The following is a 26,977-nucleotide window of genomic DNA, read 5'->3' as shown; positions in this document are numbered from 1 at the left end:
AGATAGGCCTTTTCCAGTTAGTTTATCTTTGTTTGGTAGAGTGCAGCTGGGCAGATGTCAGTGCTGAGCTGTGGTAAGACTTCAGCTGCAGAAAAAAAGGTACAATGGTTGTTTATCTTCAGAAATAGTCCAGTGTTTATTTTTCCTGGAGGGTTTAGAGATGTTCTTATCTCAAGTGAGTTTTAACAAAATTAGGTTTGTCCATTTTTAGTTTTGGTTGGAAGCAAAAGGGATGAATTTGTGAAATTCTGGGCAACAGAAAAGTGTCCAATATGGAGGTGTTTTGCTAGCGATATCTAAGTAAACACAAGGACTTCACTCATAGAGCTTCACTCGTAGAACTAAAGGGGTTGTTCATCAGATAAACCACCAATACAACTAGAGACTGAGAGGAATCAACCATTTACATGCTGACTTTTGGTTGGGTGGCACCAGTTTTGTATTACAAAATGTAATGCAGAAGTGCATTGCCATTAGCGTAGTGCTAACACACTACTTGAATCACATTTACTACACAGATAACAGTATTGGGACACCTGTACATTCATTATTTCTTCTGAAATCAAGGGTGTTAAAGTAGACTTTGTCCTTGGAATGCATTCATTAAAAGAGGTGTCCACAAACATTTACCACATGGTTTTTGCCTACTGACAGCATCCCTTGCCTCAGTAAATACAGGTAAATTAACTCTCCATTAACGCATAGAAGATAACAACAGTATAATATAGTTTAATGTGACTAATACTGCATTTCATTTTAACTGGAATGTGTGATTTTCAGAGTTCCAAGTAGAAAATTGCAACTGGACCACTACCCACAAATTGAATTTCTTACTTGGAAAAACAGACTCCGAGTTCAAAATCCAAGATGGCCATACCACACATCAGCAGTAATAAAAGCAGTATTATTATACTGTTTATAAGCACTTCTGAATATAATCAGCCATACACACAGAACTGTTCAACTTCTATCTGTGGACGTGATTCCATGATGTTTGGATGTGAAAAATACAGCATTATTGTAACGCTGTTAGGACTAACCAGATGCTAGCAGATAAAAACAGAAGAGGAGTCTTTAATAGAAAAAAGCAGTCCACAGACAGTGTGAACTACTTAAGCCATATCAAAGCCAGTTATAGTGAAAGCAGATACATGGACAAAGCAAGATCGGAATAAAGAAACCAGGCAGATGTCAATACCAAAAGCATACGAGATCAGGCAAGATCAGGCTTTAAAAGCAAAAGGGGAAGGCGAAAAGCAGAAAACCAGAATGCAACAAACAGATCTAGAACACAATCGACAGGACTAACTAGGGAAGTGTTTAAAAACGAAACAATGATGCATACACAGGTATAGGGAAAAAACTCCAACGTGGGAAACTTTCATGATTGTCTGGTCACGTGCAGGTGATAGTCATGTGAGTCTGGAATCATGGGATGTGTAGTCCGTAGAGTCCACTGAACCAGGTGGTAAACTTGGGTGTGTGACAATAATGCATTGTTGTCAACTGGTATTGCCAACAAGACTAACAGTGCTAACCTGAGACAGTGCTAACAGTGCTAACCTGAGACAATAATAAAAGTCCTAACCTGGGACGTGAAAAGGGGGACATATTTTGGTTAGATTCGCCATAAAAGATTGTCAAACCTGTTGTGGGAAACTCTTTAGCGAACTGCTTTTTGGAAATGTTTTGGAACAGTAAACAATTTGTAGAATGTTGGAACGCAGGCAACTTGGATGTAACATCATTCCAAGCTCCGACATCCGACTTACGAGGTAAATGGAAAGCAGTATTATTACCCAATTGTATTTCATTGACATTTAATTTGGTAAATTCTTAACTTCAGTAAGAAAAAGGTAGAAGACTTGCATACATACATGCAAATCGTTATTGCACTGGCTTTGTAATTACACATAAATATGTAAATAATGGTACAGCTGCTGTAGTAAATGAGGACTTGCTTGGAAATACACATGCTTTATTCTGAGCTAACCTCCAACGCTTGTGCTTAGATGTGTTTGAATTGTGTAGATAACTCACTGTTTTCTGTTAGATTTATGAACTTAGCTGAAGGCATCGCAAAAGCAGTGACCGTCTTTAACCACAGAGAAAACAGTTATGCCGCATGCACTAGCGTCAGTTTCCTTTCGCAAGACGCTGCAGGAGAGCTGTTCTTACAGCCTGGGTGTGAATGTGAGTTGTTGAACATGATCTGATCTGTAGCTTCAGCAAGTTTTGCTGTCTTAACCTGCTGTTAAGTCAGTTCAGTAAAAGATAGACTTGCAACACAGATGTGAAAAATGTGAAAATGTGCAACAAATATATATTATTATTATTACATTTGTACTTATTAAAGAGAGAAGTAACAGGCACTGAATGAATGAAGTCCAGCTGAATCAAGCAAATGGTGTTTAGTGAATGCTTGGCAAGAAAAAATAACACCATTTTGGCCTTCAATTCAAATGTCACACATCAGTAAAGACACTCTGGGCATCTCAAATGTATTTCTTTAGTTTTGCACTTGAGCTGTGATAATGTTAATGTTGTATCACCCACTCACACATCACTCTCTGCCACTTGACTTACTGTTGTCTTGTATAAATTAGGGCTGCAACAATTCATATCATATCATATCATATCATATCAGATCATATCAGATCAGATCATAAGCATATTGTATCCACATGAAACTCCCACTCCCCACATATATACCTCTACTGTTCTCACTTCAGAGTGATGTCGCTGCAGATGTGTGGCCATGTTGGTGTATATATATATATATATATATATATATATATATAGGTTCCATAATGGTTTCATCCACTTTATGTAGAACTTTATTACAAACTTTATGTAGAAGTTTGATCCTCAAGAGGATTAAGCTTTCAGAAAACCTTTACCAAAGACTCAGACCTTAATTAGCTTGTTAGGACTAAGGCTTATTCACAGTCATAGTTAGGAAAGGCCAGGTGATGCAGATTTCCAAAGCTGTATATACTGACTTTAAACTTTATACTTTGACTTCTCAATGCCTGTCCCAACAACCAGCAGCCATTGGCTCCCCTAAGCAGCTGCTTAGTGCTCTGCAAATTTAAATAATTCATACCCACATAATTGATAAATAATTTCAGGCAGCCGTTTCCTCCGTTTTTTCCTTCTGTGGTGGTCCTGTGGGGTCCTGACCATTGAAGAACAGGGTGAATGGAGGCTAACAAAGTATGCAGAGAAACAGATGAACTACAGTCTGGAATTACAGAACTCCTATATGGTCAGTGAAGCTGATAAAATGTGCCAAGTTCATTCCAAACCAGGGTGCAGCCATGCTGAACCCTGAATTGTGTCCAGAATTTGGTCCATTTGTAAAAACCATTATCCTCATAGTTTCTCTAGGGTGTTCCCTGTAGTTGTTTGGGTAATTGTAGCAGATGTATCCTTTCTGCCATTATAGGAGCAAGTGACCGACAGCTGCCCCTCACTGTTGGTTCCGGTAGAGAACCAAGACCCACTGCAAGTGGAGCAACCCGAACCCACAGATGGAGAGGACGATCTGGACAAAGACTCTGGGTCAAAGGTTGGTAAGCAGAAATCGTCTGCTTTTTTTTTGAGTTTGGGTGAAGTGGTTGTTTTCTGCTCTGTTAGCTTTCCTGCTTAATGCAAAGTTGTGGCATCTCTGAACAAGTGGTTTTAGAAAGTCCACCGCTGTGTTACCGTTTACAACCACAAGATGGCGACAGTTTAATTAACTGGATTTGAGGTGGACACACTTTTGAGGCAGAGTGCCAGCATGAAGAGAGCTTTAGTTTCCATATAAAAGGACCTCTTCATTCTTGTGTAAAACAGCAACATACTCCACCTCATTACAGAGAAAATAATCACCTGTGTCCTCAGACCATTCAGATGCCTGTCCGTTTTGATGTAGATCTTTTTTAAATATGATGAGGAAAACTCATCACACATTTATTTTTACATTTTCTGCTGTAGTGTCATTTGTAATGGTTGCATTTACTTGTAAAAATATAATAATAATAGTAATAACAATTAACTAAAATAAAATTAATCATGAAAAATAAAGTTTGTCAATTTAATTTAAAAATAAAATGATAATCTTAAGGATTGGGCTGAATTATATAAGTTTATTTACTGAGTTTTATGAAAATATCATAAGACTATATATACATTTTAGGACCTATGAAAACATAATATTTGTAATTTGTAGCCATAATGTTGTTCATTATTTAATACCAAAAACTATTATGTAATTATTCAAAAATGAGCTAATTGTATGCTAATGTTTGGACATCCCTGGACAAAGGAGGGGAATTCCTCTATTGAAGATTTAAACATGCCTATAATATAACTTAAATATAAATCAAACTTAAATATAACATTGTTATATATATTTTAGATTTAAGTCCCTATTGATTTGCTGAATTTAACCTATTGAGAACAAATAAATTCAGTAAATAAACAATAACTATATAATGCAAAATGATCTGTACTTATTTACATTTAAAAAATCAACAAGATAAAATGTAAACAGGGTTGTCCTAACCTCTGAATATGACTTATTTCGATAAAGTGTTTACCTGGTCAGTGGAGGCGTTGTCTTACGCATGTTCAGGTGATGATTAGTCAGAAATGAGACATTACTGTTCCTGCTGAATTCTACAAAAATCCATGCCTAGTTTTGAAATGATTCTAAGGAAGAGTATCTTTTGAAGGAGTGCTTGTTTTCCTCATGTAGTCTTGCAGTTTTTACACTTCCTTCTTTTCTCGCGTAAATGCCCTGTCTTAGAAGCGAAACCGAGCTGACTCATTTTTTATGAGAATTCTGCACATGGAACACTGATCTAGAAGTCATCACTTCAGGTTGAAAGCTTTTTTTGGCCACAGTTACTGTCATTCTGCAGTTTCCTGGGCAGAGCTTGCGTTCTGTTTTTGAGCACAAAAAGGCCTGGATCGCCGAGTTATTGTAGGTGATCAGACCTCGACAGTTATAATTGATGCAGTTACCTTCCACATTTTCTTCTTTCTGATTCTTGTTTCCAGTGGAAAAGGTGAGTGGCCCTTTGCCTGTTTGAGAGTGGTTAAATGCAGCAGCGTTCGCAATGGGAAGGGGGGTTATTTTGGACAGCCCACATGAAAGCCAGCGTGTGTTTGCCCACTGTCTGTCTGGCCACAACTCACCCTGCCCTGAGAACAATTAGCAATCAAGTGCTTGGCTAAAATCAGCAAACCACTCCATTTTCTTCTCTCCCTTATCCCCTTGACTGACACTTTGGTGGGCCCACATACAGCGAAATTGGCCCTCATAGCGCTGGCCTCTTGTAAAACTGAGTTTGAGAAAACAACCAAACACACAACCGGAGCAATTTGGCTTTCACCAGAGCAAATTGTTCATTGCTGATGGGGTTCTGACTGCACGGCTGGCCTCGTTTCCCGTAAAGAGACGAGAAAGAGCGCTCGTCTTTCCTCTGCGCTCTCTCTCTCTCTCTCTCTCTCTCTCTCTCTCACTCTCTCTCCTGGCTAAGAGCGGCTCTCAGGTCTAAACTGCGAATTAAAGGAATAATTTAGGGAAAAATGCGCACAATTCCCCCCTTATCTCAACTGTAGTTGAAAAGCCAAGTCACGTTTGATGTCAGAAGTTTGCTTCTCATGTTTTGGACTCGAGCCAGGAGCCCAAGATATCTGCTCAGCTCATAGGCTTGCTTATGTGGTTTCTGACATAGGGGAGCGGGGTGCAATCTAACACCAGGAGAAATTGAACAGTTTTTATGTAGTTAAACCGATTCATGAAGATCACACTTTTGGTCACTGTTTCGTTTTCCCGTGACATCACTATTTCGAAATGTTTACTGCAGTCAAAGACTGCTTTTGCACCTTTTTTTCATCCTTATAGATTAAAGAAGTCATGAAAACAATATATTTCTGATTTATCCTGCTGTTATTAGCTATGTAACTGTCATCAGTCTAGAGTTTGGACACTGTATTTATTTACAGTTAGACGCAGTCTGAAAAAATAAAGTATATAAAATAGAATACACAGACTTGTGTGACTTGTGTGCAATTAATACTTTTGATTCACTGCATAGTTCTCTATGTGTTATTTTATAGTTCTAAATAATAAAACAACATATATATAAAATAAAATTAAACCATTAACAAAACATGGATTTAGAAAATTCATCTTTCAGATGTAAAATGTGTAAATGGGAAGTTTACATAGCTTATTCTTTTTTTTTATAAATGTGGGGGGGGGGGGGGGGGGGGTTGTGCTAAGTTGTGCTCTGAGCTAACCTGCTTGTATCAATAAAATGTACAAAATCAGACCTTGAGACAAGTCTTCAATTGTTAAAGATCTGGAACCACTTATGTCAAATTAAGATGGCTTATTTTAATAATTACTATTATTTAATAATTGAATCATTTTTAAATGATTCAGCTAGACACACTTTGTGGTCTGTGATGGTAAGTTTGCAGTTTGTAGAATGCCACTCTGGTGGGTGTAAGTTGTATTTACGTTCAAGGTAGAGTAGTCTTGTAGCACCAGTGTTACAGTGTTTTTTTATGCCAGACTGTCAGTTTTTAACTCATTTTACTTGATTCTAGATTTGCTGAGTCTATATGATGTTAAATCCTGAAACTAATAATAATAAGAAGAAGAAGAAGCTTAAATGAATAAATTAAATAAAGCGCTTTTTTAGATACAAAATTGTGTGCTTGAGCAAAAGTGCTTAACGCAGAAAAGGTAATCAGTGGAAAGTGTATTGTTAAATGTATGGTTTATTTTAAACAGTAAATGAATGAATGACCTCATTGCTATAACACACATATAAAGCAAATATAAACAGCAGGAACTGCTTCTTGTCTGTTTACTGTAATAGGTGTTCTCATTTAATTTCCTTTTCTCTGATGTATGTGTAAGTGTGAATTGATGTCTATGGTCTGTTTGCAATGCTTACAACAAAGGTGTCTATCATCTCGTCTGCTTGATTAAGCACTGTGACACTGGTGGAATTTCCTCTAGTCAAACAGCTACTACAGAGAAGAAGAGGATGGACACACACACATAGTAGAATGTAATTTTGTATATTGGAGAGGTTTCACTTTCATATTCAGAGAATTAGAGTCTCAGTAGATAATCACATCTGCTGCTGAGTGATAGGAATAGGAACTAACCTCTAACCTCTAACTAACTCTGTCTCTCTCTCTTTTTCTTTTTTCCAGTCTGAATCGGAGCAGGAGGATGAATGCACAGGTAGCGTTGGCTCTGCTGCCGTGGCTGTAAGTGAATTATTTTAAGGGAAGTTATTCCGTTTCCTTGTGCATCAGCTCATGGGTCACAAACTTTGAGGCTGTTGGATATGAACAAAATATCAAATGTGATTACAGTGCTCCATCGTATGCCCTGCAAATATATTCAGAGCATGTTAATGAATACTTGATGTGGTTCAAGATCAGACTGCAGTGTTTTAATTAAAAAAAAAATTGATGTTTGCTGGATTATGTAAATGTCTTGATGCACCCAAATACCCTCAGAAACGCTAGATCATCTGTGATTGGACAGGATGCTGCATTTAATAAAGGAACATTTTTGATAATTTACATATTGCAGCACACTGGAATATTAGTACTCCAAAGGCATAATGATAGCAAACCTAAATGTATTGAGCAGCCCTAATGGTCACACTTACTGGCCAACAGCTGTAGGTGTAGCTATTTCCCGAGAGGAGTTCAGTGGTATGGACCTGTATGCAGTACAATCATGTGAACAAAGTGCTGCAAGTTAGTTATTCTCAAGGGAGTGTCTGGATAGTGTCAGGGTTTAAGAGGACACTGCAGATTACAACTGACCATCCAGGCTCCCTGAAAAACTGGGAGAGATCTCTGCAGGAACCTCTCACACTATAGTTTGTTTATTATAAATGTGATTTATGTAGAATATTAATGTCAAATGTATTGTCTTTTTTAAAGAGAGGAAAGTTTAAGGAAAATATCTTCTTGAAAACATACTGAAACTGTACAACACCTAGTTTCTACAATGTATAATACTTGATTATTGGAAAGGTGAATTTGCAGTATGTATTCTCATTACTAAATGTAAAAATAACTATTCCTAAATACTAATCCTAAATCAGGCTGATTGTTTAATTTCATATCAGCATTACAAATTGACCTGGTTAACTAACTTACAGGCCAGAACACTAGTCATTCTTACAATAAACATAATTCAAAATTTATTTGAATTATCACATGCTATATCTTAAAATAAATTTTATTTGACAATAACTGATGAGAAATAACAAAAGGTAGAGCAAATAGATAGAAAACGGCTAGAAACCACTAAATGACTCTGAGAAACTCTCAAAACTTCAATCAAAAGTCATAAAAAATGTTACAAATATTAGTCTACTGAAACACACCTCGAACTGCTAATTAAACAGGGTCTAGCAATTTGATGACAGTTAACTAATTTCTTTACATTTATTTTCTAATTCATTTGCATCAAACTAGAATTTTACCTTAGATCTGCTTGATTATGTTGTTGCTATGTTCCCTGCTGTAGCTGGATCCTTTGGAGAAAGAGTGGATCTATTCTGCAGCCTGTGGCAGACTGTCACACCTCAGCCAGCTGCTCAAGCAGGACGTCTCGCTGGCCAACAAAAAAGTAACGTTTGGTTTTGCTTATTTAGATCATAAAACACAATGAAACTGAGTTGAGTAATATGATGTTACATTAAACAATTCTAAAACACAGTTAACTCATTTTCTTGAATTTATTTTCTCATTTGCATCAAACCAGGATTTTACCTCAGTAAGTACATGCACTTTTAATCTTTACATCATTTTTATAATATTGCTGATGTAACAGAACCTTGTTTCTCTGAAATGATTAATGATAAAAATAAGTAAGCAAAAATATATTTTAATGTAACTGTAAACTGATTTTTAAGGCAAAATGATACATTTCTGTTGGGTCATTAGTCATGAAATGTATTAAATATATAATTTTATAGTAATAATAAATATAATTTTAATTAAGTATAAAATAATAGAGAAATTAAACTACTAGGTTTTGATGTCACAGCAGTAATTTGTGTGTTTGTATTTAATTTATATAAATTGTGTAAAGGAACTATTAAGTAATATGTTCTTTCTTTTTTTATTGCGTTTTGCTCCGGCCTGTGACCCTGGCCTTTAACTTGAAGGGGGTGAGTGTGCAGAACTGTTTTCCTTCTTGCCTATTGCTAAATGCTAAATTCATTTCCTCATACTTGTACTCATACTCATATCCATTCTAATCACAGTGAACTGAGTCAATAAAGAGGAATACTGTGCTTCTTACATAAGACCCCTTTAGTTAGCGACGTGATTGCTCATCCTCTGCAATGTCATTTCTCCCAAATTTCCTGACGTTGCGCAGTTCCCTCTCCTGTCCCACAGGTGCGGTGCAGAGGAATGATCTGTTCTGGGCTTGCATTTCAAAGGCCTACTATCAAAAGGATTATGAAAGATAGCTTTTTAGCTCCTGCACCCCTCAAACAAGCTCAAATCCTTTTATTTGTGCCCCCCCCCCCAACACCACACACACATACACACACCCGCTTAAGAGCTTTAGCCTAGTGTTTGTTGTCCCTCCCTGGCCCAAAGAGTTCTCACACCGTTCTTGCTTGGACCACCTTCTAAGAGCCACTAAGCTTCTCCCCCTTCCCCACCCGGACAAGATACAACAGTGACCATTGAAGTACAGGGGAGATTAGGTGTGACCTCAAAGACTTCAACCACTTAAAGATAATCTGAAAGTAATAGAGCAGGCCGGGATTAATTGGAGAACAATTGCGAGCATGTCCCCGGGAAGGTGGCGAGTCTGACCCCGGGTGGCTTTGATGCCCCCCATCTTCTTTGCCTGCCAGCCAAGAGTTGCATGCCAAGCTGGTGAAGTCACTTATGGTGTGCCAACACCTTCGACCAAAATGGCACAGAACTGGGTTAAGAGTGGGAGAGGATGAGTAATAATTGCATGACTGTTATAATAAAAAAGAAAACACCACTATTACTATGGGTGCACAGTGATATTAGAATTATATTGTTATCTGATGTTAAGATTTGACCAATATTTCAAAACGTTATTCAGTGATGTTTTTACTTTATTCTGTAAGAGCAGAATATTTAGGTGATGCTGGACAACTGAACTAAAATATCTGAATTTACACTATTTATGACTCTACAGCCTTATGCAAAACCTTTGTTATCTGTTATTGGTTGAAGTATATGGTCCTGTTTCATACAGAAAACAAGCTTTGTACTGCACTTACTGCTTTGCTTAATGTAACTTATATGGCTAAATATAAAACTGTATTATGTCTTATATTTTTCAATATCTTACATTTAGCAAATAAATATGTCATGGCATTTGAACAATATGAAAAATAATGAAAAAGAAATGCTTGGCAAAAGTAATTTAGCACAATATTTTGATAGTGGTAAATAGTTAATTACTGTTAATTACTATTGTGAAATTTAAGTACACAATGAATTATAATAATTGTTCGTGGAATACGTTAACAAGGTGTCCTGATTCCAGTGTGCCTGGACTTTCCTGACCATACCCCGCCCATACTTTTTAGCATGATAGCCTCATATTGGAGAAAATGTCATTGTGTTTTCTTTAAAATTAAGGTCACCAGTCCAGCTGCAGTAAAATGATTAACAATATCAATCAAAAACATTTACAAAGAATTTGATTATTGCCCAACTCTCGCACAGGGTACTTGACCTGCCAGTGCCAATTTAAGAGCGCTGGGCTGGCGGAGGAATTGGCTGGAGGAATAGTTCGACAAGGGTCAGTAGTTGCTTGGAGGGTTGCCTGAGTGTTTGTCAAACTTTCCAAGTGGAGAGGGATGCTCATTTTTTTGGCTGGGGGCTTCTGGGCTGACTCTGGCCTTCGTCCTCTTGGGCTTTGGCTTAAGTCCTTGATGCACTTTAAGCAGTTAAGCATCGCCTTGAGCCTCTCAGTAAAGAAAGTACCGTGGCCGCAGAACCAAGTAACCTGACACAAGCGTTATCTCTGTTTTCCTTTTGCACATTTGAAGCTCCTTGGTGGGGGCTCAGGGAGATTCCAGCTGCGCCTCTTGTGGAGCGACCTGAAAATAAACAGCCACAATCCTAGATGCAGCGTAAACATTCTTCGCCTTTGAGCATTGCAGGCTGGACAGCTTCAGACCTGTCTGTCAGCAAGTGGAAGACAGATCATGTGTGAATGAAAAGCCACCTGTACTCTTCCTTTGTGCACTAGGGCTGCACAATGTTTTGTTTGTTTAGGGTTATCATGATGCTGGCCTTTGCAGTACTGATATTGGAGAATGCTGCAGTATGCAAATGTGCCCTCCAACCAATAACAGTATTTTCTTCTTTGTGCTAGGAGAATCTTAACCAAGCACCTTTCCAAATGAGCCTGGGGGAATTTGACGAATGAATTGATCTAATCCAGGGAAACGGTTTTAGTCAGAATACAGGCCGATGTGTATCCATGTCACATTATAAAATCTATGAGGACTTGTGTTTTTAGGTTGATATCGGCCAGAGAACCTGTAGTAAAGAGACCTAACACTTGATAATGTCTAACAGCGTAAACTAATGACAACATATTTCACTGTTGCCATATTTATTTATTAAACACTTTTTAATAAATCTTCTCCAAAAAGCTAATGGATTACCAGAACTAGCAACAACAATATGAAGAACTAGCAACCTTCTGCCATAGATTTCTTGTTTGATGTTGGAAAATGGAAAAGGTTTACTGTTTTTCTTTCCCATATAAAACAAAGATTGTGTAAAAGTAAAAACATGACTAGCATAACAGTTGAGCGCTCCATCTAGTGTTTTAGTCATATTTTAAAATAGGAGGGATAGAAAGAGACTTGTCTGTGGATATTGGCCTAACTCTTGCCTATTGATTTTGCTCTAATTCTAGTTTGGGTTGTTTGGCTCTTGTCCCGCCCTCCCAAAGCTAGCAAATAGTCAGCCAGTAGTGGGTTTTTTCATCCACATCTGTTTGTTAATGTTTTTAAATTTAGCTTAAAACTGGATAAAAAGGACAAAAAACACAAATTTGGAAGGAAATAAATAAATAAAAGCATCTGGAGTGTGTTTGCAACTAAAATACTAGTTGGTGGACCACAGATTAAAAGCCAAAGTTTAATAATAATTTCTTTTAATTTGGATGCAGAGCTGAGTGTAAAAAAAGAAAGTTTCTAGTAAATCAACCAAGAGAGACCAGCCACTGGTTAAAATATGAATGGGGATGGAGTTCTTGTAATGGTCGCTCAAAAATCTCACAACAAAAAGAGCCAGTTAGCTTGCTGTTTATGGATAAAGTCCTGTCCTTCAACAGAGGAGGGTCGACGATATTGTGGCTCTGGCCAGACCAAAAAAAGTCACTAATACAACCGTAGCAGTAACACCAAATATTTTCAAACTGAACACTAAAATTACTCTCATGTTTGTTTCCCTTTTTCTGCTAATCTGAAAAATTATGGAAAACTGATTCACTTTTGTTATGTTTTGCAAATCCTTGCATTTAAATTTTGAAAAATATACTTTTGATCATTTTCATTCATCTATTATATTAGCAGTAAGTTGTCGTCATTGTTAGTTAGCGAATGCATAAAACAACCTCAAGATAAATTTACAATCTGATAGCTAAAAGTTATTTGGTAACTGAGTGATTCATAATCCGAATAATCGATTGTTTGTTTCAATAATCGACAGATTGTTAGACTGTCAAAATAGTTGTTTGTTGCAGCCTTAATGTGCTTAATGAAAATATCATTTAATCATAAGACTGGCAGCCACGAAAAACATGCAGCACAAACCAGCAGACTTGGTCAAGTGTGGTGGTCAAGTAGCTTTGGTTGCTGTAGGCTACAATTTAACTAACTAGGGATGATGAATATGATGGTGTTCAAGAAGTGTACAGTGTGTAGCATGTATGTAGTAATATTCATATTTTGAGTATTTAGTCTAGTCTAGTGTTTCAGAGTACTCAATGATGTTCAGGAAAGAAACATATAGGACAGTAATTGAGTCTGTATCACGTTTTTGTTTTCACACAGTGCACTAGGAGCATGAATACATGAATACACCCTTCATTTCCCCCCATAAACAGAAAAAGGGTTAAATGTGTTATTTTAGCATGTCACCAACTACTGATTCACACACAACACCACATATATTTTCTGTTTCACAAATGATTTGTAATAAATGACTTGCCATGTTTAGCAATATACTCACAATGCTCATATTTTTATGTTCATATTGTGCAGCCCTACCCTGCCCTCATCTTTCTCTGTGTCTCTCCTGCATGTGCTGTACACTGTGCTCCCCCCTGCTGTCCTGGACCACTCTTCCTTCCTCCAGTTTGTAAGTATATCATTTCCCCATCTCCTTCCCTTTAAAAGATGTCGTGAATATGTGTGGCACCTCATGCTTTTGTGCCCCTTGTTAAGAGTCCCCTGGAACAGGACATGGAGGTGGTATTTTACTTAGCGTGGCTAGGGGACACCCTGCAGGGCCAGGACAGGAACTTGAGCAATGAGGATAGGAGACGCCACATCCTGTTGGCCATCGTCCATCACGGCTGCCCTCGTGAGACCTGTCGGCCTGTCACTCAGGCACTGTGCTGGTCAATCTGTCTCGAGAGTGCGACAGTGAGGACAATAGGCCCGTAGATAGAAGAGCCAGACTCACATCTATCACAATCTGTCTAAAGGGCTGTGCCCTGCTCGCACCTAGAGGAGGGCTGGGTTCCGAACTGCAGGACACATACAGTGCTGCAGGACACATACAGTGGAGCTGAGCTGAGAAGATGCAGTAATGCCAGATGTTTCAGCAATGTTTCTCAGCTTTTTCAGCTGTTAAATAGATGCCTATATATTTCATTTATATAAAGAACGTTTTTTATTTTTAGCGTGTCATGTCGTGTCAATTTTCACTTTTTGACGTAACCTAAATATAGTTATTCTTTACATTGTCAAAATTTTATGATGAATGGACCAATACAAATGCTTCAGATTACATTCCTTGGAGATGCAAGGTATTTTGTGTGACAAACACTGTATACTATACATACATTTATAACATTGATCTTAGGTCCAAAAAGATATGGACAGGGTCCAGCAACTCCTTCATTAAATCAAAAGGGGGACACACCACCAAATACAAAAAAAAAGAAATAGTGAGAAATGCCCAATTGATGCATTTAGTACTTAATAATAATAATTTAATACTTAATTATATATTTTTATATATATATGCTTTTATCGCTGTGTTTTGCTTGTAAAATATAGTACTTATCACATTAGAACACATGGCAAGTAACAAGACTTTCTCATTTTAAAGAAAGAGTTGATATCATGTGAGCTAGTTTAAGGAACATAGCTTATTTCAAGATTTCATCTGGACACTCTTTAGGCAACAGATCTTATTTAACATAATTAAGCACTGATTTGCCAAATCAAGTGTTGGATGATTAGTATAAATAATATCTGACTATTCTGAAGAGAGCTTTGGAGATGTTTTAATGAACATAGTGATGTACAACTACTATGTTTTGTATGAATTTCAAAACGTAGTCAACATTTACGGCCCAGATGAGGAGCTTTTAAATTTGCACGTTTTATATGTAAATAAAACATAAAATGATCATCACATCAAAACAGTGTAAGTCAACATTTGTATGTAATTTAAAACTGTCCAATGTAGCCTAAAAATAAATTCTTGTTATGTTAACACACATTAACAATCAGTCTCCTATACTTTGGACATGCACAATTTGTTACAACAACAGCAAATGTAAATATCATACCTGATGTATAGGCCTAAGTAACCTGAATCTGTAAGCAAGTGAAAGTGCTACAGTGTGTGTGTGTGTTCATGTGCATACATGTGTACACATGCTTGCTTTCTGAATGTTTTTGGTTAGCTGAGTGCACTTTACGATTGCTGTTTTAGCTTGAGGCACATGTTTTACAGCCCATCTCCTCTGTTCTCAGTGGTTGTGACCGCTGTCTGTTATTGAAGCTTCAGCTTGTGTTTGTGTGAGCTTGTGTGTGTGTGTGTGTGTGTGTGGTGTCCTCTTGATGGACTTGTCAGTGGGCTGATGCCTGGGTGGGTCCTCCATCACAGGGTCATACCAACATCATCAATCTTCTATAGGGTGACAGGCCCCAGCTTCCCCCGCAGTGGGCACACTGGTTTGTTGTTTAGTAATTAGGCGGCCATTAGATGGCAGGAAACCGTCCCCTCCACATGCACAGCTGGGCCTCTCCACTGACAGCCAATAGGAACACATGGCCTACTCCACTTTCTGCCATTGTGGGAGTCGGCAGGGACATGTGGAATTGAGCATGTCCTGCAGTGGCTAGGGCATGCTTTGTATTATAGCTTGTGTCATGTGACCTTGGGATTCCTGGTGATACCCAGGAAGTCATGTTGGGGATTAGATCAGTGCAGTGGTCTCCAGTGTTGACCAAAGAAGGAACGTCAGGTCTTTTATAGTCTTCGCTTTTATCCCAATCTGTCAACCAATCACTAACACACCTGGTACAACTAAGTGAATCCTGGCTGGTGGCAATTACTGCTTGATCACTTAAGATGCTCTTTGATATAGTCACAGGGGACAGTGAGGGCCATTCCAAAAGATTACAATTTCATACTAACCAGCGACGAGGCACGACAGGTCCCATCAGCGGGATTTGCAAAAGGCTTAAGTTCACCAATCCACAACACTTGTCGCCAAAATGCCTCTGGCTTATCTTGATGTTGTTTTGCAGACTTCAGACATTGGCTTTTGTGATGTGGTTGTAGGTAAGGTTTCCTTCTGTGGTTCCAAGCAAACCATGTTTGTGCAAGCAGTACTGCACAGTAGAGCGTTGCACCACAACTCGAGTTTCAGCTAAACCTTCCTACCAGTCCTTTGCTGTGATGTGGGGTGTTACTTTGCATGCACTGGGCAGCACACAAGCCAGTTCTGCGTATTCTTGATCTTCCCTTGTCTTCCACAGTTCCCATTAACTGACATATCATATTTTAGACATTAGAAACTGCAACCTGGAAAACCCCTATGTTTCTAAGTTCCCCTGCTTTGTAGGCACCAGTTATCTTTGTTTTTAGATCTTAGCCAGTTAGAGTAGCCTAAGATTGTTGGGGGTTGCTCATTATTATCATCTATGCTAATAATTCAGACCTTGACGTGCTTAAGCAGTTCTAATGACTCAACTAGAACTAGAAAGATCAGATTTTTTTGCTCATGCCACAGTTATTATTTTATGTTTCAGGTTTTCATTAATTACATATGAAAGTGTATATAAATGTATTGGCATTGCAAATAGTAATATTTGGTTTAGTTTTGCAAAGAAATAAATCTGCACTAGCAGTGAAAAAAATATGTATGGGGAAGATATAATTTAGTTTGTGGACCATTCTCAATAAAGCATGCAGAATATGAATGCTACTTTATAATAGATTTAGATTAGATTATTAAAATATAATAAAAAAATAAAATATTTTTTGCCAACATGACCAAAATAATAAGAAAAATAATAATGATATGTCATTTTTCAACTAAAACTGCCTACTGACAAAAACTGACAACAAATGAAGAGACAAATTAGAGTACAAACAGTATACAGTATTGGGCAATAGTAAGGCTCCAGGGAAAGCTATGCTAAAAAATAAATCTTTGCTAAAAATATTTAAATAAGCAGTTTTACATTTTCTTGTTGTATGTTAACAGTAATCGTTATATCCTGATAACTTACAATTTGAAGTTTAACTAAACTTTTCACTGTGTATATAATTGTTTATCACAACAAAACACGAATAATAGAAGTAAAGCTCTGCTCATGGCAGCCCCGTATTATCTGTAGTTAAATCAGGTGAGCTGCTGCTGTTGATTGTAGAATTAAAAAATCAACTCGCACTATTTTTTGAATATAACATTTTTATTTTTTATTACATTGAAGTTTGTTTTAATTCATTCTAATGTTGTATGGTGTTGTGCATATTGGAGTCCAAGTATATATCCCATATAGTATATCTAAGTATATAGTCCACAATAAATAAAAAATTAGCGTCTTCCTCTAGTGCGTATGTGAAGTCGTGCATGTCATATGAAACTGAATGCTGTGATTTTTGTCCCTCTTAGACAGCTCTCCACTGGGCTGCTAAGCATGGCAAAGAGGACATGGCTGTTGCCATGGCTGATGCTGGAGCTGACGTCAACACCAAAGCTGTAAGTCACATTTTTGTATCTACAGGAGTGGCCTTTTGCCAGTGAATATGTATGTATGTAGTTTGCCATGTCTGTTTGTTCTCAGTCGTATTGACTCTGTGAAACATTACAGGGCTGTTTATAGACTGCTTGTTTATTCAAAGGCAGATGTGTAGTTAAGTGTCTAATTCTGTGTATTATGTCTTCTTGTTTTTTACAGCATGTAAGTTCCTGCCCTTGATTCACCCCATTTTTGCTGACGTGTTTTTTAATCACGTGCCTGCCCGGCTGCCTAAAGGTTGTAAGTCTGAAGTCAGTGCTTCTGACATAACTCCTCTCAAAGGGAAAAATCCAGCTGTACAAATGAATGCGGGCGCAGTTTTCGAGCGCATGTTCATAAATCAAACTGTGTCATGTTAACCGCTTCCCTCAAACAATGTCCTCATGTATTCCAATAGCAGAGCTCTGAGAGGAGCAATTGCACTGAATTACCAAGCAATTACCATTCTGTCGTTAGGGTCTGTTGCTGTAACCTCAGGTAATTTGTGTCCTCTCAATATAGCCTTCTCTCTTTTTTTCCCCTGATCTCTCCATCCGTTGCTCCTTTCCTGACTCTGTTTCGTGTGTGTTTGGATGGATCTGTGGCGTGGCTCAGGGAGTAAGTGTTTTTTTAGTTCCATAATACCTGAACACAAGTCCCTACTTTTACTGTTGTTCAAAAGTTTGGAATCTTTGTCAATTACATGTTTGAATATTTTTTCCCTTAATTTCCGCCAACTTTTGATTGATTTAAATATTATACACTAAGCACCAAATAGTAATTTAGTTTAATTTAATTTTGGAATTATTAGTATTATTAGTATTTTGGAAGCAGTTTTTATAGATATATATTTTATGACCGCTTTTGAAATTTGAGGCATTCGGGATATTATTTTCAGTCACTATCTATCAAAGTAAAAATGAGCACGGGGAGCCTGTGGCTTACGATACACATGCACCCATGCTGAAATAACTGGGCTTCTAATAAATTATATATTCTAGGGATCCTGAATTAGGGAGTTTGTTTTGTTACAAGGTGTCACAGCAGGTGCTTAAAAATAAACTGGGCCAAACTAATATGTCTAAAAATGAGTAAGTGCTCACAGTTTAACCCCGTAGACCCTGTAGCCCAAACTTCTTTATTTTCATAATTACATTTCTATTAGAATTAACATCAATTTTATAGGTCCTAATATAGAATCCTGTGGGACTCAAAGCCAAATCAAACATCTACAAAAAAATCACAATGGAAACATGGATTTCACTGGAAACATTAAAACCTTGAGCATTTATAATGTCTTGCTGTTTTGTTTACAGGGATACACACCTTTACACATCGCTGCACTGCATGGCCATCACCATATAATTGATTTACTTATTACAGCGTATGGTAAGCAGCCACTGAGCCATGAGAGCTGATAAGATGGACATTTGATGTCTGGTGGTGGTTTTTAATTGTGATATTAACGGTAACCTAACAGTTCTGACTCTCTGGTCATAAGTACTAAATTATTTTGTTTTAAAAAAATTTAAACTTGGGTTTGCCTTCCAGGAGCGAAGGAGAACCTGCGAGACTATAGTGGTCACTTAGCGTCCCATTACCTAAACATGCAGAAGACAACGGAGGAGAGCAGTGAGCCGAGTGAGTTGTCCGGTTTTCCTTTCAACAGTTAATGTAATGTGTTAATAGAGGTTTAATGGTAGTGTGTTCATTGACACGTGTGTATGGAGATATTAGATATAAGGTGCTTTCTCATTTTTATTCTCATTGTTCAATTAATAATCTTTTCATGACTGTTTTAAATGATTTACTAACTTGAGTAAAAAAATGGTTAAAGAACAGACAGAATATGCCTAAAACAGCAACTTAAAAAAATAATAACATTGTTACCATGGAAAGAAGAATAATAGACGTGTTGCCTAAATTCCTTGTGTGAGGGAATTATTTAAGAAGGAATTAATTTATAATTTTGTTTTACTCAAAGCTCCCGAGTACCACAGCCCGGTCCAGGTGAACGAGCGGCGAAACAGGAAGCTAACTTCACTCTTCCACTCCCGGAAGAAGTGGGGTTCTGCAGAAGACCTGGCGCCCGTCCCGGAAGAGAGGACAACGCCTCATCAACTCATGATCCCTGCCTTCAGACCAAGGAAGTTTTCCCGCTAAACCGCCATCACTGGTACACAGTACACTTTAGTTTGAGTGGAACAGTATTGAAATCAGGGGTTGGAGTACAGTGTTGTATTCTTCTTACATCAGAAAGTAACACCTTATTTTGAGGAACGTGTATTGGTGGGGTTGTTATGATCTTGTTTTTGTTCAGTAATAAACCTCAAATTAGACACATCTTAATGGTTTGTGCACTATACATTAAGCTGTGTTTATCATATGAACATATATAAACAAATATTTGCTCATTATAGCAATGTAATTGTGTGTAGTAGTTGCAGTAGTTGTGCAATAAACACTTTGCTCAGACCTTATTATTCAAATTAATTGAGCATGTATTATCAGCTACATTAAATACAGAAAGAACAGGATTGTTTGACTTAATTAAAATATAACAACCTTAAAATGTCCAAAAAAAGTATTGACTTTGATCCAATTACAAAACGAATATAAAAGTAAAAGTAAATATAGCATCACTGTTAATTACAGGAAAAGGTCAAAACCTTAATTTTCAGTGGGAGTCAGTGTAAAAAGACTATATTGCAAGTAATTCCAGATTTTTTGTATAAGTGTATTGTTATTGTAAGAGCAACAATGAAACACAGTGGGAAAAAAACTGCCATGTTCACATAATGTCAAAAAGTGATAAGTGTTAGAGTCTTGGCTCAGTTTGATTGAAAAAAAATGTCTGGCATAATTGATTTTATCATTAATACAATGACTTTACATTGTGTCTGCTTGGCAACCTTTGATTCCTATAGGTTCCAGGTACTCCCTAATGACATCTGGAGTTAATTACTTTAGAGCTAATAATAACTAAAAAGGCATTAACACTTCAAGATGTATTCTATGTTTTAAATTTAGGCAGTATTTTCCTGAACTCTTATTAGCTCATATTTAATCAATTTATATAAAATAGTTAACTTTACACATGTACACTGTAGAAGTTGTATGTCCATTGAACCAAAAAAATATTTAATGTGGTAACAATCCATGTAACTTTGTTTATTCAACTCAGTGGATTACTTAAAGTATTTATTTATCATATTGCCCATGTACTTAATATTAAGTAATGGGGAACATGTGGTGTGTGCAAAAATAACCTTTTACATTTTCTTTTATTTACAAATGTTAAATTGAGAAGAAAAAAAAGGAATTTTATCTAAAATGTTTTTTTTTTTACAATTACATTTCTTGTAGCGGATGTTTCATTTTCCAACTTTCGCTTATGACTACATTTACCATTAGTGAACTAATGAAATGATTAATTGTGGGTTTTACTGAACAAAGAACACACCTCAAACATACCCCCCCCCACACAATATTCCTTATTAAATGAAGTGTTACCCATCGGGTTATTTGATCTGCCTTGTATTTATGCTTTACATTCGTATTATTGAGTTATATCATCAGTTATTAATATAAAGATAGACATGTTTCTTTTTTTATTAAAGATATTAGAAGTATGAGATGAACGCACACACACACACACTAGCACGCATAAACACCTGCTGTGCTGACACATTTGTCATTAATCTCACATGGAGTCATACCAGTTGTGATGTGTGATGTCAGTCTGGGACGTGCTGATGGATATTTCACTTTTTTATTGTGAAATATAGCTCTGTATTTTTCATACAGGGAAGGATTTTTGCTCTTTTTCTTACTTCTCTTGTTTTTTTCATCACAGTTCCAATGAGAAACTCGTATGAGCTTCAACATTATATGAACTGGATTAAAAAAATAAGAATGTTTACCTTCTTTTTACTCTCTGCTCTCTTCATGATATCACTGAAGGATGTAATAAAGGGATGAAATGACTAAAGAGGTCATGCTGCTACATACAATACTACTTTTCTTAGCCTTACGGAACCACATTCGAAAAAGGGCACATCTAACGGAAGGATTATTCGTGAGCTTTACAGTTATTTTATGTGCCTGTTTTAATCATCTTTAAAACAATTCTGTCTGAGAAGTTTAAATATGCTATTTTATTACATTAAAATGTTGCTTATTTTGGCAAAGAATAGTATTTTATTACGAGAAGACTGTAAAAGCAGACAATTAACAGGACTGGTCATTTGTGTCTTATGCTGGAAAGTTATGGAAATTTGTTTGCTCGTTTTTCTGCCTTTTTTCCCCGTTATGTCTGTTTTGCAGGTCATAATTTGTATCAGCGTGAAAGAAAAATTAAATCATTTTTTAATATTCATGGCATTTGTGCTCATTTTTCACATCTTAATCTACTGACCAGCTGTAATTCTCAAGGGTTCACAGTGTTCAGGAATTACATTTGAATTTTCCTTGTTTGCTCGACAAATATTGAAATATAATTACATTTCAAATACACAATTTTTTTATGATAACAACACAGCTGTAGAGCTAGCAGTTTTTTAAAGCTTTCTCTCCTTAATCCATAAGCGAGTTCTTCTAAATATTAAGCATTCCCTGCACCATTACACCGCCTTAACCGAGTAGAAATTCTGACACGAGGCAGGTTGGGCCAATGGATTCATGCTGTTGGCACCAAATTCTGACCCTACTGAGAATCATTGGGCCGGGCTATGTTTTCAACTGTCTAGTTTTGGTAAACCTGTGCCCACTGCAGCCTCAGCTTTCTGTTCCTGGCTGACAGAAGTGGAACACAGTGTGGTCGCATGCTGTAGAATCCTTTCGGTCTCAGGATTCAACATGTTGTGCATCTGACAAAGTTTGACTGACACCAACAATCATGCCACACCCAAAATTGCTGAGATTGCATTTTTTCCTTTTTCCTCTGTTTCCATTTTGATGATTAAAGTGAACATTAACTGAAGCTGCTGGCCCATATCTGCATGATTTTATGCACTGCACTGCTGCCACACGATTGACTGATTGGATAATAAGCATGAATGACTAGCTGAACACGTCTTCCTAAAAAAAATGCTCAATGTGCGTTTTAATATCTAATTAAAGCTGATTTTTTTTTTTTGTTATGATCAACCCTGGCATGCTCTTCCATGCATTCCATGCAACAGGACTAAATCATGCTAGGAGAAAGTGCACGAGTAGCTTTAAACATTCAAATGAACATTGTCTACATGGGCTTTTTTTAAAATAAATTTCTGGTGTCACAAATTCAAAAGTTTCCAGCCTTAGAAGTGCTTTTATTGCACCAAACTAGTATTTAAATACCTAAGTAACCTTTGTTAACCTTGCTAAATGTTTCTACATGCAGGATAATGGAGGAAATTGAATTAGTTATTTTGGGCCGTTTCCATTGGTCCACTCGTCCTGACTTGTTTAGAGAATGTAAAGGTTGGCTGATGTTTACAAGTGGTGCAAAAAGTAACGGAATTACGAGGTGCTGATATGACAGCGACATTGTGCTGGCTAGACTTTCGCGCGGGACTGAAACTTTTACTCTGGACACTCCTGATAATCTGCTACGGCCTTCTTCCTTTCATCACACTCGCGGATGAGCCTAACAAGATTACACCCTATCAGATCTTCCGCTTTAGCCCTCTGCGTCCAGCGGTTTTCCCACCTTCCCTCCACCTTCGAGAGGGCGACAGAAAAAAGACCAGCTTCTTCTTTTCTTCCCTGCTTCTTTTCACCCTGCCTTTGATTCCTATCGACCCTCTTGGCTTTGAGCTTACCCAGATGGAGTAAATATGGGCCCTGTTGGCCTTCCATAAGGCTTGAGCCCTTAATTCCAGCTTAGCCGTCGAAAGGGGCAGCAGCACTTGCTTTCAGGCTCTTTCTGGGTATCAGAGGAGTGAGAGGGGAAGACATGCGAGTGGTTTTGTGCCTCGTTTTCTGAAGGGCACTGGGGGGAGTGGGTGCGGAGAGTAGGGGGTGTTGGAAGATAAGAAAGAGTTGCTGTAATAGATACTTATCTGACTGCCCTCCAGCCCTCAAACAAAGTCCCCTCTCTGAAGAGATTAGAACCCAGGGAGGGCACATTAGCCCTAATCCTGTGCTTTGAGGGGCCTAGCCCCCCAACGCCCCACTTATTCCAACCCTTTCTGTTGTCGTGGTGTGTGTGGGGGGGCTAGTTTGCTTGTATCTGGCCCATGTGTAAGGAGATCCTGCTGCTACATGTGAGGTGGGGGGGGTCAGAGTATGTGTGTGTGTGTGCTCACAGGAATGGTGTTTGGTGGGGGCCACTGTTTTCAATGGTAAGTCGGTCCGCACTGCTGTGTAACTGATTCCTGGCCCTCTGAAGAGATTAGGCACTACATTGTTGGTTCGGTTGCTCATTTCCATCTGAGGGGCGACTCCCCCCTGCTGCAGTCCAGGGCTTGCTATTGTGCAGGGGGTAGGTGGGTGATGGGGGGACGAAGCCCTGCAGCCCAAGGCCTCCAGCTTCCTTGTAGCCTTTGTTTTACAAATGGCCCGAAATGTAGATGTCACGTCACAGATGCTTTACAAGCACCCCAGGTACTCTGATTGTGAGGCCTGGCCAGGAGAAAATAGCTGCATAAAAGTACATTTGTTAATCACAAACACAAGCACTTGCCCTCTGCTCTTCAGTGTCACTGCGGCAGACGCTGTGCACAGAGCACAGCGTTTTGAAGCCAACCTCCCCCCGACTGGTAACACTGGCATGCTTTAAAAGTGTACATGTCTAGTGCTAATAAAATATGATTATAAACTATTTATACTTCATTTTAGCCACTTACATCAGCTGTATGTTGGAAAACAGTGACAAGAAATTGGTTATTGGTCTATGGTGCAACATAGAAAGACATTAAAACATTAAAAGACCTTTAACACTTTCACTAATCAATGAAGGGCTTGATGCCAAAATGCATGAAATGCCATTTCCTGCCGATATTGTTTTCCAGTTAAGATGGGAGTGAGATTTACTCACATAAGAATGGTGACAAAAATATTTTTACCCTTGAATGAAAGTTAATGTAAAACAAGACTTTATTCTGAATAGTTTAGAGCATTTCTATTGGTCTGTTCATCCATAATTATTTACACAGTGTACAGAGAGCAGCTACATGATTCAAACCAAGGAAAAAACTAAAAATGATCGAAAATGGAGATGTTTTTCATTGGACAGCAGCCATATTTTGCCCATACCCCCATTATCAGAAAAGAACAATGTGCTTTAAAGGTGTGTTAAATAGACTCTATCTGGACAAGAATATTGGAACACCTACACGTTACACCTAAAGAAGCTTTTATGACATTCATATGGAGGAGGGAAGAAATTTCACCATTGCAATGGTGGCGTCCTATTTCAGTACCACACTGGATTTCAGTGTGCTGTTGTGTTTTTACTACACTATTTAAATGTAACCACATAATTCATTCAGTCCATAGTTACGAGTCTGATGAAATTCTGATGGGTCCATGATTTGTACAAGATCACAGCTTAATCACACTGTCCATTTTTTACTAGCCTTACAATGGTAACAGTGGAAAAACAGTGGAAAGCCATGAACCTGTTCTGTATACTTATATACTTATATGCACTCATACTAATACACTAATACTCTTTAAGGCCTCATTTGATCTCTAAACAACCTCAGGTTTTCACGGATTCCACAAGATCAGATTCTGATTGATGTTGACATGACTGCGTCACACAGCCTCAGCTTTCTGTTCTTAGCAGACAGAAGCAGAACCCAACGTGGTCTGCTGAAGATGCTGGCCTGTATCTGCTTGAAACTTTATTAATTATATAAATATTAATTAAATATAAATAACAGACTTTTTTCTGTTCTGTACAAGATAATCTATTACCTATACGGTTAGAGGCGCTGGCAGGGATTTTGGGCCCTTTGAAAAAATATTACACTGGGCCCCACAATTCTGACAGTTCCACCAAAAAAACTGAAAAACTGAACAGCCTATGGACCGACGGCAGGCCGAAAGTGGAATTACGAGCTGCTATTACCAAAGAATAGCCCGACCAGTTTGTACAGAAGTCCCTGTAGTTACTGAATAATATACTTTAATGTGTAATAAGCCTCAGAGCGTTATGGGGTAAGGTGTCTAAATCACTCTTGAGATACTTCTTGGAAATGGAGGTGTAGTTTCGTATTCATGAGCGTGAAGACCTGATAACCTGATATTTGTTGTAGTTGGACGTGGACTTCATAAACACAAGATGTTCGCCTTCATTGCCTTCAAACTGTATGTATGTGAATTAATAACCTAATAACCGGTTGGGAAAGGATAGGCTATACAGGGTTTTGCAAACTTTTTTCTACACTACAAATAAAGTAATGCATTACATTTTCCTGATACAAGTGTGTCAATAAGTCAATTATATAAAAACAAAAAAATAAATAATAGTAAACTTGTGAAAATACTATGGGGACCAAAAGTACTTTATCAACCTAATCAATTTTAAATTGAATGCAGTTTTTATGTGATAATAACAATTGTAAATTTAGCATCTTCTCTAATAAAAAAGAATCTTTGAAATGTTATCATGGATTTCAGAATTATTATAATTAATATTTGATGGTGTGCCCCCTGTTTGGTTTTAATGACAATGTACTTTTGAGCTGCATGGCCTCCACAAGTCAAGCTTCAATAGAAGAGGTAAGACCTGTTTGTTAACATGGTCATTGTCACACGTGCTTAAATAGTGCAAATATTTTTTTTAATAATTCTAAAACATTCTGTTGTTTAATTTTCAATATTCAGTATAAATAAAAAAAAATCTTTAACAATAATTCATGGGTTAAATCTTGCAAATGCATCCCAACGCATCAGTTTTTCAGTGCTAGTCTATTATTTGTCTCTCCTTTATTTAGATTTGCTCTTTTGCTGTCACACACCCCCTGACTCAAGCTACTGAAGCCATCATCTTACAATAAATCACATGCTAGCGGGCTTCCATGCTTCAGGTGATCCAGACCTCATGACTGTTCAGCCCTCCCCATGCAAACACGCACACCCACACGCATACACATACATGCCACCAGGGACCTTCACACATGAGCCAGGCCTTGTGTTTGTCGCAGGCTAACGAACGCCACCTGTCACTCAGCCCACGCAGGGGCCGTCAATCAAATCCCACCCGGGAGAGAGAGCGAGAGGTGGGACCTGCTCGGCCCCCCAACAAAGACATCCTCCCATTGGCGGTCGCTTGCAGTGCCACTTCTCTGTTAGAGGGAGTGATGGAGTGGGGCTGATAAGGGGGAACGACAAAAGATGGGACAGAGGTGGAGGGGGGGAGTTGATAGCGAAGGGGTGGGACAGCTTGATAACATTCACGCTATGCTAACAGCCCTCCATTTGGGGCTGGGGGCTCTTGGCAAATCTCATTAGTGCTTCCAGCGGAGGCTCGGGGGGCCCAAACACAACACAATGGTTTTCAGTATGCAGGGTTTTTGTTCTGCTTTGTTTTTTTATCAGTTTGATTAATTTTGTAATCTGAATTTTCTTGCTGCTACCTACCCTCATACTATACAGAATTCTTTGCAGAAACTTTGCAGTTTTCCTTTAAACATAAGCAGTAGCGTAGTTTAATGGTAGTTGGATAAGTTGAT

At 37.9% G+C, this 26,977-nt stretch overlaps 1 protein-coding gene across 1 annotated transcript in view; it reads left to right on the top strand.

Annotated features, from left to right (window-relative positions):
• LOC140577025 (ankyrin repeat domain-containing protein SOWAHA) overlaps nt 1–21,690 on the top strand; it is a 33,465-nt gene extending 11,775 nt beyond the window's left edge. Inside the window, exons 4-12 of the mRNA XM_072696789.1 lie at nt 3,449–3,571; nt 7,228–7,284; nt 8,567–8,668; nt 8,804–8,815; nt 13,800–13,805; nt 17,207–17,293; nt 18,629–18,701; nt 18,864–18,953; nt 19,297–21,690. Of these exons, the coding sequence (XP_072552890.1) occupies nt 3,449–3,571; nt 7,228–7,284; nt 8,567–8,668; nt 8,804–8,815; nt 13,800–13,805; nt 17,207–17,293; nt 18,629–18,701; nt 18,864–18,953; nt 19,297–19,475 (729 nt within the window). The 3' untranslated portion in view covers nt 19,476–21,690. The remainder of the gene's footprint in view (nt 1–3,448; nt 3,572–7,227; nt 7,285–8,566; nt 8,669–8,803; nt 8,816–13,799; nt 13,806–17,206; nt 17,294–18,628; nt 18,702–18,863; nt 18,954–19,296) is intronic.
• The last annotated feature ends 5,287 nt before the right edge of the window (nt 21,691–26,977 follow it).

This window comes from Salminus brasiliensis, chromosome 14, assembly GCF_030463535.1.
Source record: "Salminus brasiliensis chromosome 14, fSalBra1.hap2, whole genome shotgun sequence".
In the NCBI taxonomy this organism is placed as follows: Eukaryota; Metazoa; Chordata; class Actinopteri; order Characiformes; family Bryconidae; genus Salminus; species Salminus brasiliensis.
This window is presented reverse-complemented; position numbering and strand designations above follow the sequence as displayed.